The sequence below is a fragment of the Polypterus senegalus genome, chromosome 2 (genome assembly GCF_016835505.1).
Source record: "Polypterus senegalus isolate Bchr_013 chromosome 2, ASM1683550v1, whole genome shotgun sequence".
Lineage (NCBI taxonomy): Eukaryota > Metazoa > Chordata > Cladistia > Polypteriformes > Polypteridae > Polypterus > Polypterus senegalus.
The window spans coordinates 20366079-20382456 of record NC_053155.1 but is presented as its reverse complement, the minus strand read 5'-3'; the positions used below and the strand labels follow the sequence as shown (position 1 = coordinate 20382456).

General features: G+C 40.5%; 1 protein-coding gene across 1 annotated transcript; it reads left to right on the top strand.

The window, feature by feature from the left end:
* The first annotated feature begins 263 nt into the window (after positions 1-263).
* Positions 264-1220, top strand: LOC120524338 (olfactory receptor 6N1-like). Its single transcript, XM_039746201.1, has one exon. It carries the CDS (start codon positions 264-266, stop codon positions 1218-1220), a length of 957 nt encoding a protein of 318 aa, XP_039602135.1.
* The last annotated feature ends 15158 nt before the right edge of the window (positions 1221-16378 follow it).

Sequence of the window (16378 nt, the reverse complement as noted above, 5' to 3'; positions counted from 1 at the left end):
TTTCATTACTACAAATGTTTGTGATGCTCCATCTGTTTTTTGAAAGCCTCCTCCTACCAGCCATGACTACCCAAGAAGACAAGAAAAAACTCCCCCAAAAAAAATGGAAGAAATCTTGGGAAGGGCAAATATAAAAAAGCAGGAGTTTTTGAGATTGACACTTTAGGAATGGGCATGTATTCTGACTAGAAAATAATATGATATGACGTTGTGCTTTTTTTCAGGAGTATACTTAACATTTGAACCATTGTGTGCAGGGCATCATGTCAGGGATGAACCAGAACACTTCACAAGTGCAGGAATTCATCATCGTTGGCTTTCCTGGACTTCAGGATCAGGAGAGCAGGGCAGTATTTTCTGGCATCTTCTTGGTGGCCTATTTGCTAATACTACTAGGAAACCTATTAATCATTTTAATATTTGCAATGGATGAAAGTCTCCACACTCCAATGTACATGCTGATCTGCAGTCTGGCCTTTTTGGATGTTATACTCTCATCTGTCATCATTCCTAAAATGTTAGTAGTCTTCATGTTCGACTCTAAGGCCATCACATTTGTGGCCTGCTTCATTCAGCTTCTATTTTACCATGGCATGATTACAGCCGAGTCTTTTCTTCTTGGTCTCATGGCCTATGATCGATACATGGCCATTTGTCACCCACTGCACTATCCTACTATAATGACCAACAGTCGTGTTTTTAAACAAATTGTTTGTTGTTGGGTTGGGGGGCTTTGTGGTCCAATAATCCCCATTGTTCTCGCTCTCAGGTTACCATTCTGTGGACCTAATAAAGTGCTTCACTGTTTTTGTGACCACGTGTCTGTTGTGAGACTAACCTGTGCCGACATCACCATCAACAGCTATGTGGCGTTAACCATCTCTCTGTCCACCCTCTTCATTCCACTGACGTACATTCTCTTCTCATACATCAGAATCATCCGTTCAGTGTTCAAGATCGCCAGCTCAGAGGGGCGACTCAAAGCTTTCTCCACCTGTGGAACTCACCTTCTGGTCATTTCAGTCTTTTTTCTGATCGCTGCTGGAGTCTACATCTCTTACCGCGTGCCCGGTACATCAGCAGATATGCGAATCATGGCGGCCGTACTTCAGAACGTGATTCCTCCTCTGATGAACCCCATTATTTATTGCTTGCGAACTAAAGAGATCAGGGACAGCTTCGTAAAAAGATTTCAAAGGACTCAAATTTTGCCAAAATGATAGCCTCCACCATATGCGCCACAAAATGCATCTCTTGGAAGAGTACTTACCACAAGGTGGCGTTGCTAGTGAATTGCAGCAGCAGCAGCAGCAGAAGCTCTGAAGAGGAAGGATCTCCATCGAGATGGAGTGAAGCCATTTCTATGAAATTCACCGTGCCACAGTAACAGTTTAATTTTGAACGTCAGTGAGATATTTCACTCTGTAAAGAAATATTTGATTACGTTATATATGGTGAATGAGTTTGCATCCATTTCTCTCTGTTTGTCATGTTTAGTGAAGTGTTGACATTTGAGGGCACTTGAACACATTTGTCTCCTGGTTTGATTGTTTCTTTGAATGTTTTTTGTGTGTTTTAGTTAAGATTTTGCTGGAGCGTTATCCCTTCTGATTTTTTTTTTTTTGTAAATTATTTTATTGATACTGGCATAATGAACATATATTTGCTTATTATTTTTCTTCCTCTTTTTTGGCATTTGATACACTGTATTAATCCCTGACAGCAAATGTATTCAATTGTTGTTAACTATTTCTGGGTATGCAAGAGGATTCAGAAAGTATTCAGACCCCTTCACTTTCTACACATGTTATTAGCCATTTTAACCCATCAATCTACACTCAATAACCCATAATGACTAAGTAAAAGCATGTTTTCAAAAGGTTTTCCAATTTAATAAAAACAAAAATATGAAATCTCTCATTCATTTTAGACATTTAATTGTAAAAATCCTATTTGAAGAAATTCCAACTATGAATCTTCTTGGGTAAACTCTCTACAAGCTTTGACCACCTGGATTTGGAGTGCTTATCTCATTTGTCCTGTCAGAGACTCTCAAGCTTTGTTAGATTCAGCGTAAAGTACCTGTAAACTGCCATCTTCAGGTCTCTCCACAGATGTCCTATGGAGTTTAAGCCTGGGCTGTATCCAGCAGGGGGCGCATGCTCCCTGGGAAAAGATTTGTTAGAGATTGCAGTCTCTACTAAACCCCTATACTTTAATAAACCCCTATATATACTGTGATGGAACCAGGGACGTCAGCAAGCCCCCAACCTTCAAATACGCTCACACAGTGAGTCCTGGGTTCGTATAAAGGATGGTTTATTCACCAATTCCTCTACAAAGTAACACAAGCACAAAGACGGTTGGCACAAATGGTTTCACATTAAACTACATAACAGATGTTGACTTTGTCTCACTTACAAACAACATAGACATCAAATATGTTTAATATTTACTATTTACCTATGCTAGGTCACATTTATCAATGAAAGTGCTGGTCTATTTGTGTGATAAAATGTGATTTTTGTGTAGAAATCAATAATAATAAAGACTTAAATGGAATATATCTAATTAATTTTAAACACATATAAGCGAGATAAGGTTTCACAAGCGCAAGTAACAGGTAACACAAGTACAAGTAACGCAAAGTAACACAAGCACAAACACAGGTTGTCTCTCTCCACAAAACACAATACCTTTTCTCAGTTCCTCTCACCACCACACTGCCCTCCTCCATTCGAGTGTTTCTCCTCATCTTCCCAGCTCCTACTCACCTGGACAAGGGCGTGCAGGCCGTTTTATTAAGAAGGAGTACTTCTGGTGTGTATGGCCACTGCCCGATGGAAGTACTTCTGGGTCATACGGAAGTCCGATTTATTAGGGAGTGCCCATGATCCCAGCACGGCTGTGTTACTGGCAGAGGCGGCCTTAGGAGTGTGCCGGGCCTAGGGCTATTCAACCCCACACGGGGTCGGTTACGTCAAACGCTGTTACTGGTATTTGTGGACTGCATAAACTTGCATGTCAGTCAGTCAGTCATTGTCCAACCTGCTACATCCTAACACAGGGTCACGGGGTGTCTGCTGGAGCCAATCCCAGCCAACATAGGGCACAAGGTAGGAACAAACCCTGGGCAGGGCGCCAGCCCACCGCAGGGAACTTGCATGTGAATTTAATAAAAATAATGTTAACATACACCGTATTTTCTCATTACAGTATTCAGCTACATTTTTGTGAGATAACACGCAGACTTAATCAAAATATAATGATATAATCTATTAAAAATGTGTGTCATGATCTCCTCCACTCATGGTGTTGACAGCGATATGCCTAAACCAGTAATAAAAAGTTGCTGGGCATTCCACTACCAAATACTTCCCACACTGTTTCAACTAGGCCTACTGTAGCAAACTGAACCAAAGACTTGACTAAGAAACGATTGCAGGCTCTCTGGACATGAAGGAGTCATAATCGACAAGCCATCAGTTGTTCCCAAGTCAAAACAGAAGCCAACCCAGCAACTAATGGGCTATACTTATTTTAGGAAGGGATTATACTGGTGACCCTTTTCGGGCAATGAAGGTGGACAATGGAATGTTTTCAAAGATGTTCATATACGGAATTTGATCTTAAAGAGGGATTTTAAAAGGGTTCCTCTTAGAAGCGTCTCAAATATATCTATATACTGGAGAATATAACATGGCAAATCCACTCAAACAGGACACGTGGACCTCAAAAGCGCGGCCCTCTTAAGCGCTGGGCCTGGGACAGTTGCCCCACTTGCCACCCCTAAACGCCACTCTTTGTTGCCAAATTATTTCTTCCAGCATTCCCTGCTGGTTCCCAAATGGGCACTGATACAGAAGGCTGCTGCCGTCTAGCATCCTGAGGGAATAAAGAGTCCCTAGTGACATCTTCTGATGGGCTGTCCATCCATCCACTCCAGCCATCACTTCCAGGTCTGGGTCCTTTCTTTCTCCTGGTTGGGATGTCCATCTGTCTGCTCGGATCCTCCCATCTGGGTAAGGAACCTGCCCCTTCTCTGGTTGGGATGTCCGCCAACCCCTCTGACATTTACAACATACAGTATATATACACTAGCAAAATACCCGCGCTTCGCAGCGGCAAAGTACTGCCTTAAAATTTTTATTAAGAAGAAAAGTAAACCTTTTTAAACTGAAGGAAAATATACCAATAATTATTTGTTAAGGATCTCTTTGTATACCACGTTGTCAGTTCAGCCCTCCGGTTGTAATATGACCAAGCTGTGTGCTGAGCTTACTCTTGAGCATGCAACGTACAGTTGGCCATGTAAACAGTAATCTTGTTTCAAATCTCACAGCTTGGATTACTGCTGTCATAATCGGTTTGAGTTTCATGGATTGTTTCAATTACGACAGTATTTGTAGGACTTGTGTTGAAGTGACATTCGGCATCTGTCAAGAGTTGTAAGCATACAACTGGTTTCATTGATAACTTCACATCCAGCTTTTGAGAGTTGAAACATTCATAAACATCAAAGTGTCCACTACTGAAATCGTCACCTGTCAATCTAAGATGTTTAAGAGGCATTGGCGGTTGTCCAAAGGTGTAAAATATTTGGCCCTTTTGGTAAACTTGAAAGCGACAACCGAACAATTCAGCGGCAGCCATCAACTCACATGCAGATCCATAGGTGAAGGGCTTAAGCATTTCACTCTTCTAGTGCTCCTGTGTAGTATAATTATCTCCTGTACCGTCATCAGTCCACACCTTGAACCTGTCCCCGTCATTCAATACATAAGACTCAATGTTCTTGTGCAATATGTAACACAGAGAATGGAAAAGACAGGTGGCATCTCTGGGCATGGAAACCACTCAGCAAGTGACAGCTCTTTGATTGATCGTGATCACCTTGATAGACATGTTAATGGGGGTACAGTTGGAATGATAAAGGAAATGTGTACCTGAATAATGTAAAGTAAGTCAAAAATACCTACACAATAACTATAATCTTAATAAATGAACAATAAAATAGCGGAGAAGCCGTGGATTAAATAAAAAGCTGCAGTTATCAGCAGGGAGACGTGAATCCCGTGGCGAAGCAAGGAAGGGAATGTAGAGACCGGAGTGACAGACGGCCTTATATAGGCAGGCAGCCAACAACGTGGGAGGCGTTGGGATGGGGGACCCAACGCTGCCTCAAACGATGACTGAACTGCAGGCTATGGACGTATATATGTACGTAAGTAGGATTCAGTTAGTGTTGGGAACCCGTGTACCAAATTTCTTGAAGATGGGCCCATAGGTAACAAAGACCGTTGGAAAGTTCAATATGGCGGTCGACAGTGGCGTCATACCACCGAAATAAGTACATACATCGGTTTTGGATAGCGTAGGGAAGCCACCTACCAAATTTTGTGAAGATGGGGCCATAAATAAGAAAGTTCAACATGGAGGACATTGTCGACTGTTATAACCGTTACACGTAGAATTTCGAAATGAAACCTGCTTAACTTTTGCAAGTAAGCTGTAAGGAATGAGCCGGCCAAATTTCAGCCTTCTACCTACACGGGAAGTTGGAGAATTGGTGACGTTGGAAAGTTCAATATCGCAGCCGACAATTGTGTCATACCACCGAAATAAGTACATACATCGGTTTCGGTTAGCGAAAGGGAACCCACCCACCGAATTTCGTGAAGATGGGGCCGTAAATAAGAAAGTTTAATATGGTGGATATTGTTGACTGTTATGACCGTTACACGTAGAATTTCAAAATGAAACCTGCTTAACATTTGTAAGTAAGCTGTAAGGAATGAGCCTGCCAAATTTCAGCCTTCTACCTACATGGGAAGTTTGAGAATTAGTGATGAGTGAGTCAGTGAATCTGATGTTGGAAAGTTTAATATAGCGGCCGACAGTGGTGTCATACCATCAAAATAAGTACGTACATCGCGTTTCGGTTAGTGCGGGGAAGCCGCCTATGAAATTTTGTGAAGATGGTGCCATAACCTGTAACGAATTAGCCTGCCAAATTTCAGCCTTCTTCCCAACACGGGAAGTTGGAGAATTAGTGATGAGTGAGTCAGTCAGTGAGGGCTTTGCCTTTTATTAGTATAAAGATATATATATATATATATATTTATATATATATATACACTAGCAAAATACCAGCTTTGCAGCGGAGAAGTAGTGTGTTAAAGAAGCAATGAAAAAGAAAAGGAAACATTTTGAAAATAACGTAACATGATTGTCAATGTAATTGTTTTGTCACTGTTGTGAGTGATGAGTGTTGATGTCATATATATATATATATATATATATATACACACACACATATATACATACATATAAATATACATACATATATACACATACATCCACATATATATACATATATACACTGCTCACAAAAATTAAAGGAACACTTTTTTTATTGGGCCTGGCATGAAATCAATTAAACCTGTCTGATAATTTTCTGGTTGGTTAAGCAGCTGAGGTCATTGTTAATCACTTTCAGCTGTATTGGTGTTCATGGACTTAACGACAGGTGCACTAAAGTGGCAACAATTAGAAAACCCTCAAAACAGGACTGGTTTTACATGTGGAGGTCATTTCAAGTTTCTCCCTCTTGATCTTTTTGGCTGGTTTTCCACTCGTGCTAGTTTTGGCTTGAGTAATTATCTCTACTGGCAGTATGAGGCGATTCCTTAACCCTACAGAAGTTGCACAGGTTGTCCAACTTCTCCAGGATGGCACATCCACACGTGCTGCAAGAAGGTTTAATGTGTCTCCCAGCACAATCTCCAGAACATGGAGGAGATTTCAGGAGACTGGCTGTTATTCTCGGAGAGCTGGACAGGGCCGTAGAAGGTCCTCAACCCATCAGCAGGACCGATACCTGCTCCTTTGTGCAAGGCGGAACAGGCTGAGCACTACTCGTGCCCTACAGAATGACCTCCAGAGGGCCACTGGTGTGAATGTCTCTACCCAAACAATCAGGAACAGACTTCATAAAGATGGCCTGAGGGCTCGACGTCCTGTAGTGGGCCCTGTGCTCACTGCCCAGCACCGTGGAGCTCGACTGGCATTTGCTCAAGAACACCAGAATTGGCAAGTCCGCCACTGGCGCCCTTTACTTTTTACAGACGAGAGCAGGTTCACCCTGAGCAGCTGTGATAGACGTGAAAGAAAACTTTTATTTCCATTAAAAGACTTGGCATCTTTTTGTTCCTAAGACATTGCCCTGTCGTTATTTGTATAGATATTGAAACTTCATATTGAGATCTGATGTATCTAATGTGTTTCGTTAAAGTGTTCCTTTAATTTTTGTGAGCAGTGTATATATATCTACATACACACACATATATATAAACATATATATACATACATATCTACATATATACATATACACACACATATATATATATATACCTGTGTATATATATATATATATATATATATATATATATATATATATATATATATATATATATATATATATACAGTCTTTGGGGTGCGAGCAACTGTTGCTGGGGGTGCCAGAATCCATGAAGGAAGAAAAATGAGAAAAATGACAAACATTATTTGTACAAAATCTTAATTTATTTATCCATTCCTAAATAATTAAATTTGTTAAAACGGATGACTCCCGGTCTTACGTGCAAGTCTGCGTGGATATTAAGAACTATCGTATCTGTTCAAGTTCTATTTAAATTTTAAATAGAAGGAATTTTTATTTAGTCGACAGAATATTATTCCGGAATAAATCAACTCAAACCTTAAATAACTTATAATATTTTGCTCTCCATAAAAATATATCCTGTCTAAATTATACAAGTTAGAAATAAAGTAAACGTTAAAAGAACAAACATTCAAATTTCTTTACTCTTATGTAATTTTACATTACACTGCAGCTCAATCACCTCCATCTGAATCTGCACAGGTGCATTTTCCACATCGACGGCAAATGGGTTGAGAAACAACTCAAAATTCTTTTTTTGTTCTTCAAAGCCACCAAAGCGCCGTGCGAACTCAGTGTGCAGTGCGCTCAATTCATCAGCAAAGTGCGTATTTGGGAACACCGTTGTGCCGACTTGGGTCGACATTACTTGGCAACAGGGAAAGTGGGGCAAGTTGCACTGGTGCATTTGTGTCTCCCATAAAAGCAGCTTCACTTGAAATCACTTTGTGATTTTGTACGGGTAAAAACGTCTGCTGAAGTGTCAGATTCTTCTTTAACTCTTCTGCTTTCTGTATCTTGTGCATTGCATTCAGGTCTTTCAGGTTATTTTGATGTTTTGTCTCATAGTGCCGTCTTAGATTAAATTCTGTAATTACAGCCAAATTAGCTCCACAAATGAGACACACGGGTTTACCGGCAATGTGAGTAAACATATACTCAGCCTCCCATCGGTTTTTAAAGGCTCTATGTTCAGAATCACCTTTTCTCTTTGGCATCGTGTGGGCTAGCTTCGCAATAACTTGCAGCATCATAAGCTAGACTTGATTAACGTGGGAAGTGTTCGGCAAGGCAGCTGAAGCGCTGCATTATGGGATCTGTAGTTTATTGTGTTACCAGCGCTTCATATCCCTGGGCCATTAATAACAATAATATATAAAATGATCTCGCGGGCCGGATATAATTACATGCCGTGCCGGATGTGGCCTGCGGGCCTTGAGTTTGACACATATGGACTAAATAGAACTTGAAAAGAAATATTTTTTAGAATGTGATCGCGCAATTCAGATCGAGTTGACGCGCACTACAGTACATCAAGCCCGCGTGCTATTGTGGTTTTGCCTGTGTGCCTCAATAAGTTACCCTCCCCTTGCTCTTACTTTTTTACCGTTCATCTAATGAATACACTGAGTATGGCTTTACCAAAACAATCATTGATCGCGAATAGAGTATCCATTATTCATAAAGATTTAATTGGTGATCTGTCTTTCTGCATTAAGTGCATATTTTTTCATATGTCTCAAACCAAGGGGATGCGAGGCTAAAATGAATCGGAAAGCGCGCGTACATACTCAGTTCATCCCCTCTCGGGAATCGAACCTCGGCGCTAAGAGGCGAAGCCTCTACTAATGCGCCACGGCATGTGGTTTGTCTATTTGAGCGTAGCAGTGTAATTCGCTTTTTGTTCAGCACTCTTTGGAACTGTTGCTTTTTATCGGCGCACTGCGTCAGTTCACGTGAGCCGCTGAAAATGGTTTTATATGTCACTCGCTGGCTTCTAATTGTTTCGCTGCCTTCTTAATTATATAATGTATGTTTTCTTCAGTGGTTTTTGGAGCTCTTCCTTTTTTTCTACGTACTGCGCGATTACTTGGGATGCCTGATGATGTCACACGAAACTCCGCCCCCCACGGCTTTCGAGCTCAACTCCATTACAGTAAATGGAGAAAAATAGCTTCAAGTTATGACCATTACGCGTAGAATTTCGAAATGAAATCTGCCCAACTTTTGTAAGGAAGCTGTAAGGAATGAACCTGCCAAATTTCAGCCTTCTACCTATACGGGAAGTTGGAGAATTAGTGATGAGTCAGTGAGTCAGTCAGTCAGTGAGTCAGTCAGTCAGTGAGGGCTTTGCCTTTTATTAGTATATATATATATATATATATATATATATATATATATTGTCAGGGATGCCAGGGGCCATGACCCGGCCGGGATGCCAGGAGGGACCGGAAGAGGGTCAGAGCCCAGCCTGGATCACGTGGGGTTCGCCTTCCGGGTTGCTTTGGGGGCCACGGGTCAAGGGCATGGAAGCCTTTCCCTGTAGGAGCCCGTGGTCACCGCCAGGAGGCGCCCCAGTGCCTTGGGGACCTGTTACCCCAGCACTTCCGCCACACCAGGAAGTGCTGGGGGGAAGATTTATGACAGCGCCCGGAGAGCAGCCGGGAGGACAGCCGGCACTTCCGCCACACTGGGGCGTGGCCAGAAGAAGATTGCCGGGAACACCTGGGGCTCATCCGGGTCCTCTATAAAGGGCCGTCTCCATTCATTCGAGGCTAGAGTCGGGTGGAAGAAGGACGAGGCTGGAGAGAGTGGAGGCGGCCCGAAGAAAGGCATTGTGGCCAGGACTTTGTGAGTGATTTGGGGGTTTTGTGCACGTGATTAAGGTCTGTGTGACCATTGGACTGGGTCTTTGTGACCTTTATTGTAAAATATTGTGTTTAATAAACGTGTGGTGGTTTTAAGACAACATGTCCGCCTGTCTGTGTCCGGGCAAAGTTCACAATATATATATATATATATATATATATATATTCTCATGGCATTCGTAGTCTGAACCACAATCTAAATTGTATGGGTGGTACAGTATCTGCCAAATAATACAAAGAGTACACTTTGCACTTTTGAATTCCCTTATGGGGATCAAACCTCTGACTTAATGTATTATTGCACTCCGATTTTCATGCTGTCTGATAAGCAAATCAGCATCCGTGGCACAGCATCAGAGGTTCACCTCAGGCAATGATATCCAAGGTTCGATCTTCATAAGGGGATGCAAAAGAGTGTACACCTGATGAGCCCCAATAAAGATAAAACACGTGTCATGTAAAGAGTACATTATTACTATTATTTGGCAGATCCTGTGTCACATATCTATGAGCTGCTTCTTGTAATTTAAAGGACATGGCGTATGAATGCTAACTGGTCAACCAACCACAAGCATTATATATATATATATATATATATATATATATATATATATATATATATATATATATATATATATATATATATATATATATATATATATATAAAGCCCTATACTAATAAAAAGGCAAAGCCCTCACTCACTCACTCACTCACTCACTCACTCACTCACTGACTCATCACTAATTCTCCAACTTCCCGTGTAGGTAGAAGGCTGAAATTTGGCAGGCTCATTCCTTACAGCTTACTTACAAAAGTTGGGCAGGTTTTATTTTGAAATTCTACACGTATATGGTCATAACTGGAACCTATTTTTTCGTCCATATACTATAATAGACTTCTGCTCGATGCCTGTGGGAGGCAGAGTTACGGGTCACGGGTGAAGGACTGCTTATGCAGAGGAAGATGAGATAGTCGGGGTGGTGTTTAGCACAAACTCAGCGAAACTGCGAGAAAAACTTTTAAGTGCCGTGTCTTAGCTAACATTAAATACAGCCGTGGACATTGCACGAGATAGCACCAGCACAGCTGGAAACCTTCGATGCAGGTACACCGAGCGGCTCACGTGAAATGACGCAGTGCACAGACAAAAAGCAACAGTTCCAAAGAGTGTTGAACAAAAACCGAATTACACAATTGAGAAGGAAGCAAAAAAATATGAAGCGTCTGATAAATACAAGCATATTCATAAGTGCAGCTACTGCGGAAACAAAGCACACGGTGGAAAAAGTCAATGTACCGCTAAAGGAAGACAGTGTAAAAAAAAACCCGTGCATGCACTGTGTCACATCTCAGATAAAGAGGAAGACGAGCTGTTTATTGATGCAGTAAGAAATGAATCGATGAATAAAACCTGTTATCTTTACAACGATTGACAATGTAACTTGAACACATCCTACAAATACGAACCTGATTGAAAGAAATAATGATAATCAAATCCTTGATGACAGCAAAACTCCTAACACTCACAAAACAATTACTGTATATTGACACTCATATAACGTTATTTTTAAAATGTTCCCTTTTCTTTTTCATAACTTCTTTAACACACTACTTCTCTGCTGCGATGCGCGGGTATATATTTATATATATATGTATATATATACCCCGATCTACATACGCTCAAATCAATAAACCACACGCCGTTGCGCAATGGTAGAGCCTTTGCCTCTAGCACCGACGACTGAGGTTCGATTCCCGAGAGGGGATGCACTAAGTATGTACCTTTGCATCCCTTTGGTTTGAGACGTATGAAAAAATTTGCGGTAAACGCAGAAAGACAGATCACCAATTGTAGCTTTATGAATAATGGATACTTTATTCGCTATCAATGATTGTTTTGGTAAAGCCATACTCAGTGTATTCATTAGATGAACGGTAAAAAAGTAAGAGCGAGGAGAGGTTGACTTATTGAGGCACGCAGGCAAAACCACAATAGCACGCGGGCTCAATGTACTGTAGTGCGCGTCAGCTCGATCTGAATTGCGTGATCACATTCGAAAAAATATATCTTTTCAAGTTCTATTTAGTCCATATGTGTCAAACTCAAGGCCTGCGGGCCAAATCCAGCCCGGCGTGTAATTATATCCGGCCCGCGAGATCATTTTATATACTGTATTATTGTTATTAATGGCCCGGGGATATGAAGCGCTGGTAACACAATAGACTACAGATCCCACAATGCAGAGCTTCAGCTGCCTTGCCGAACACTTACCGCATTAATCAAATCTACGTAGCTTATGATGCTGCAAGTTATTGCGAAGCTAGCCCACACGATGCCGAAGAGAAAAGGTGATTCTGAACATAGAGCCTTTAAAAACTGATGGGAGGTTGAGTATATGTTTACTGACATTGCCGGTAAACCCGTGTGTCTCATTTGTGGAGCAAATGTGGCTGTAATTACAGAATTTAATCTAAGATGGCACTATGAGACAAAACATCAAGATAATCTAAAAGACCTGAATGCAATGCACAAGATACAGAAAGCAGAAGAGTTAAAGAAGAATCTGACACTTCAGCAGACATTTTTACCCGTACAAAATCACAAAGTGATTTCAAGTGAAGCTGCTTTTATGGGAGACACAAATGCACCAGTGCAACTTGCCCCACTTTCCCTGTTGCCAAGTAATGTTGAACTAAGTCGGCACTACGGTGTTCCTAAATACGCACTTTACTGATAAACTGAGCGCATGGCGCTTTGGTGACTTTGAAGAACAAAAAAAGAATTTTGAGTTGTTTCGCAACCCATTTGCTGTTGATGTGGAAACTGCACCTGTGCAAATTCAGATGGAGGTGATTGAGGTGCAGTGTAATGGCACACAGATGGCAAAGTATGATACTGCAGGGCCCGCACAGTTTATTCACTCCATTCCCGCAGAAATGCTCCAGCTCCGTCTACATGCGGCTCGAACCTTGTGCATGTTTGGTAGCACATATCTGTGTGAGAAGCTCTTCTCAGTGATAAAGACTAACAAAACAGCACACAGGAGTCGCCTCACTGATGAGCACCTGCAATCCATCCTGAGAATCTCCACAACACAGAACCTCACACCAAACAGAAACGAATTTGTTACCAAAAAAAGATGCCAGGCGTCCAGCTCTGATAAAATGACATATGAGCAAAGACAACTGAATGATTTGATTTGTTATTGCTGAAAAGAACACATTTTATTTATATTTCCAGGTTTTGTTATGCACCATGTTCATATTTGAATTTGTATAATTTTGACAGGATATATTTTTATGGAGAGCAAAATCTTTTGGGATATTTAAAATTTAAGTTTATTTTTTATATAAAATTACATAAGAGTAAAGAAATTTGAATGTTTGTTCTTTTAACGTTTACTTTATTTCTAACTTGTATAATTTAGACAGGATATATTTTTATGGAGAGAAAAATATTATAAGTTATTTAAGGTTTGAGTTGATTTATTCCGGAATAATATTCCTGTCTGTTTTTATTCATATTTATGTTCAAAAAAGTTAAGTTTTAAAAGTTTTAAAAGTTTAGTTTTAGTGTGTTCAATAAATGTTTATCCTGTTCGGACCGCGACCTAAAGTGTGTTTTGGATTTTGGCCCCCTGTGCAATTGAGTTTGACACCCCTGATTTAGTCAACACAAATATCTTTGGTTGGAATGTAAGGCGAATTTACTCTTTAAATTTCTATGGTGAAGAAAAATTTATGCAATGATGCCTACATTTAACTTATATTTCTGTCGACTAAATAAAAATTCCTTCTATTTAAAATTTAAATAGAACTTGAACAGATACGATAGTTCATAATACCCACGCAGACTTGCACGTAAGAGCAGGAGTCATCCGTTTTAACAAACAGCGTATTGCACTGATACGAAATAGTCTGCCCATTTAATTATTTAGGAATGGATAAATAAATTAAGATTTTGTACAAATAATGTTTTTCATTTTTCTTCCTTGATGGATTCTGCCACCCCAGCAACAGTTGCTCGCACAAAGAATATAGTATATATATATATATATATATATATATATATATATATATATATATATATATGTAGATATGTATGTGTATATATAGATATGTATATATACTGTATATGTGTGTGTGTATGTATGTATGTGTGTATGTCTATATGTATATACAAAGTATGTATGGATATGTATATACATATGTTTATATGTCTGTGTGTGTATATATATATATATATATATATATATATATATATATGACAGCAACACTCATCACTCACAACAGTGACAAAACAATTACATTGACAATCATGTTACGTTATTTTCAAAATGTTTCCTTTTCTTTTTCATTGCTTCTTTAACACACTACTTCTCCGCTGCGAAGCGCGGGTATTTTGCTAGTATATATATATATATATATATACACACACACACACACACTGTATATGTGAATATAAGTGCAGAGAATCTGAGAGAGAGAGATTCAATTTTAATTCCTCTAATTGTGATAATATGGATAGTCATTTAAAATAGATCGTACAGCTTATCAGTTTTCCCATGATGCTATGTAATGTTTGTTTGCCAGAGTCATAATTGCCTTACTAATTAAGGTGTTGAGTTCCCCAAGGTAGAATAAGGAAATAAATTGAGGTTACGGGGGAGATTTTTCAGCACTGCAGCCTGAGTAGGTAAAGGTAAGTGCATCTTTATCTTTATTTAAAAGTGAATTTATTTTTATAGAGTTATTTGTAGTTAGAGATTAGTAATACAGAATGATAAATCTCATGCAAAAAGGCTTTAATAGTACTTTTAATGATGCAATTTCAGAACATGATAGTTTACAAAAGAATATTTTATTTCAGGTACCACAGTGGCACAGTGGTTAGCTTGTCTGTCTGTGTGGGATTTTCTTTTTTAATGTTTCAATGTTCCTTTCACTTCCCAATATGTAATATACATCTACTAAATGCCTTGAGATGCATCTTCAGTGATGTTCCTGGTGTCACAGGGTGTTTTGAGTCTTTCAGTGACCCTCACCCAGGTGACCCAGCCGGGGTTTATCATGGCCTGTCTTGTGCCTCAGTAGCAGCCACCAAGAGATCAGCCCTCTTAATTCAAAGCCACCTGGTGGCTTTCTCTGCAGCTTCACTTACAGAATTAATGGCCCTCCTCCTTGCCTTTCTTGTAATGCCCAGTTGAGTGAGATTGAGAACTTTGCAGAGTGAATATCCTGCAAATCCTCTATAGCCAACCTCTATGGGCTCACAGAGCGTCTTCCAGCCTCTGTTCCACCTTCTCCACCAGTTCCTTGTACTTTTTCTTCTTGCTTGCTTCTTACATACGCTCTTCCCAGGGTACTGTGAGTTCCAGCATGATCAGGGGTTTTGTTCTGTCACTTCAGAAATGATGATCATGTCTGGCTGGAGTGATTTTGTGGAAACTTCAGCTGTTAAGCAAAGTCAACTTGCAGCTGCCAGTCAGGTACCATAGAAAGGAGGCCTGTCCTCGTTTTTGGTTTTGGGCAGGGTTTCTCTCCAGCTTTCACGAAGGAGGTCTTCTTTATGGTGTGATGATACTTGCTTTTGGGAACCACTCTGATTATCTGGTCATGATGCAAGCAGTAACAAACTTCACCAAAGGTCTTTGAGCAGCTGCCGAGGAGATGTTCTAAGGATCCTCTTCCAGAGCACAGAGGAGAGGACATTGTGTCACTTTTGCCCCAGACATGTAGGTTTGCTGGCCTGGTTGATCATCGTAGACAGTTTGTACAAGGAGCCTGACACAATTAAATTCTTCCCGCATGTTAAACCAGGTAATCTTGCTCTGCAGGACACTCTTCCACTTTGTTCCTGCTCCGTGCTGTTTGAGCCCCACTGCCCTGCTCACCTGCTCTTCCTCTACACCTACTAAAATCTCTTCCTGGATAAGATGGTGTCTCTCCTTGCCCTAGGCTTTTCCAAACTTTGTCTTTAGAAGTATCCAATGCCCCCTTTGCCAACTGCTATGCTGCCCACCAGCGCTCTTTGCCTTATGCATGATTCTGCCACCTCCACTGCTTTCTCTGCCCCACATTTTCACCCTTCTCCTTACTTCAATACCGACTGATGACACCTTCTGATCACTGGAGTCCCTGTACTGTAGGGCTTATGTTGTGTGTGCAACCATAAACTCTTCTAAGAGGCCATTGAATGGAAGCTACAAGGTGTTACTGGGCCCATAACAGAGCAGTGCAGCTGAGACTGCAGGGAGGGCCAGCCACATGCAGAGAAAACCACTGATC

Excerpts from the sequence above, each read along its gene's own strand:
- LOC120524338 (XM_039746201.1), top strand. The coding sequence starts at position 264 with ATGTCAGGGATGAACCAGAACACTTCACAAGTGCAGGAATTCATCATC.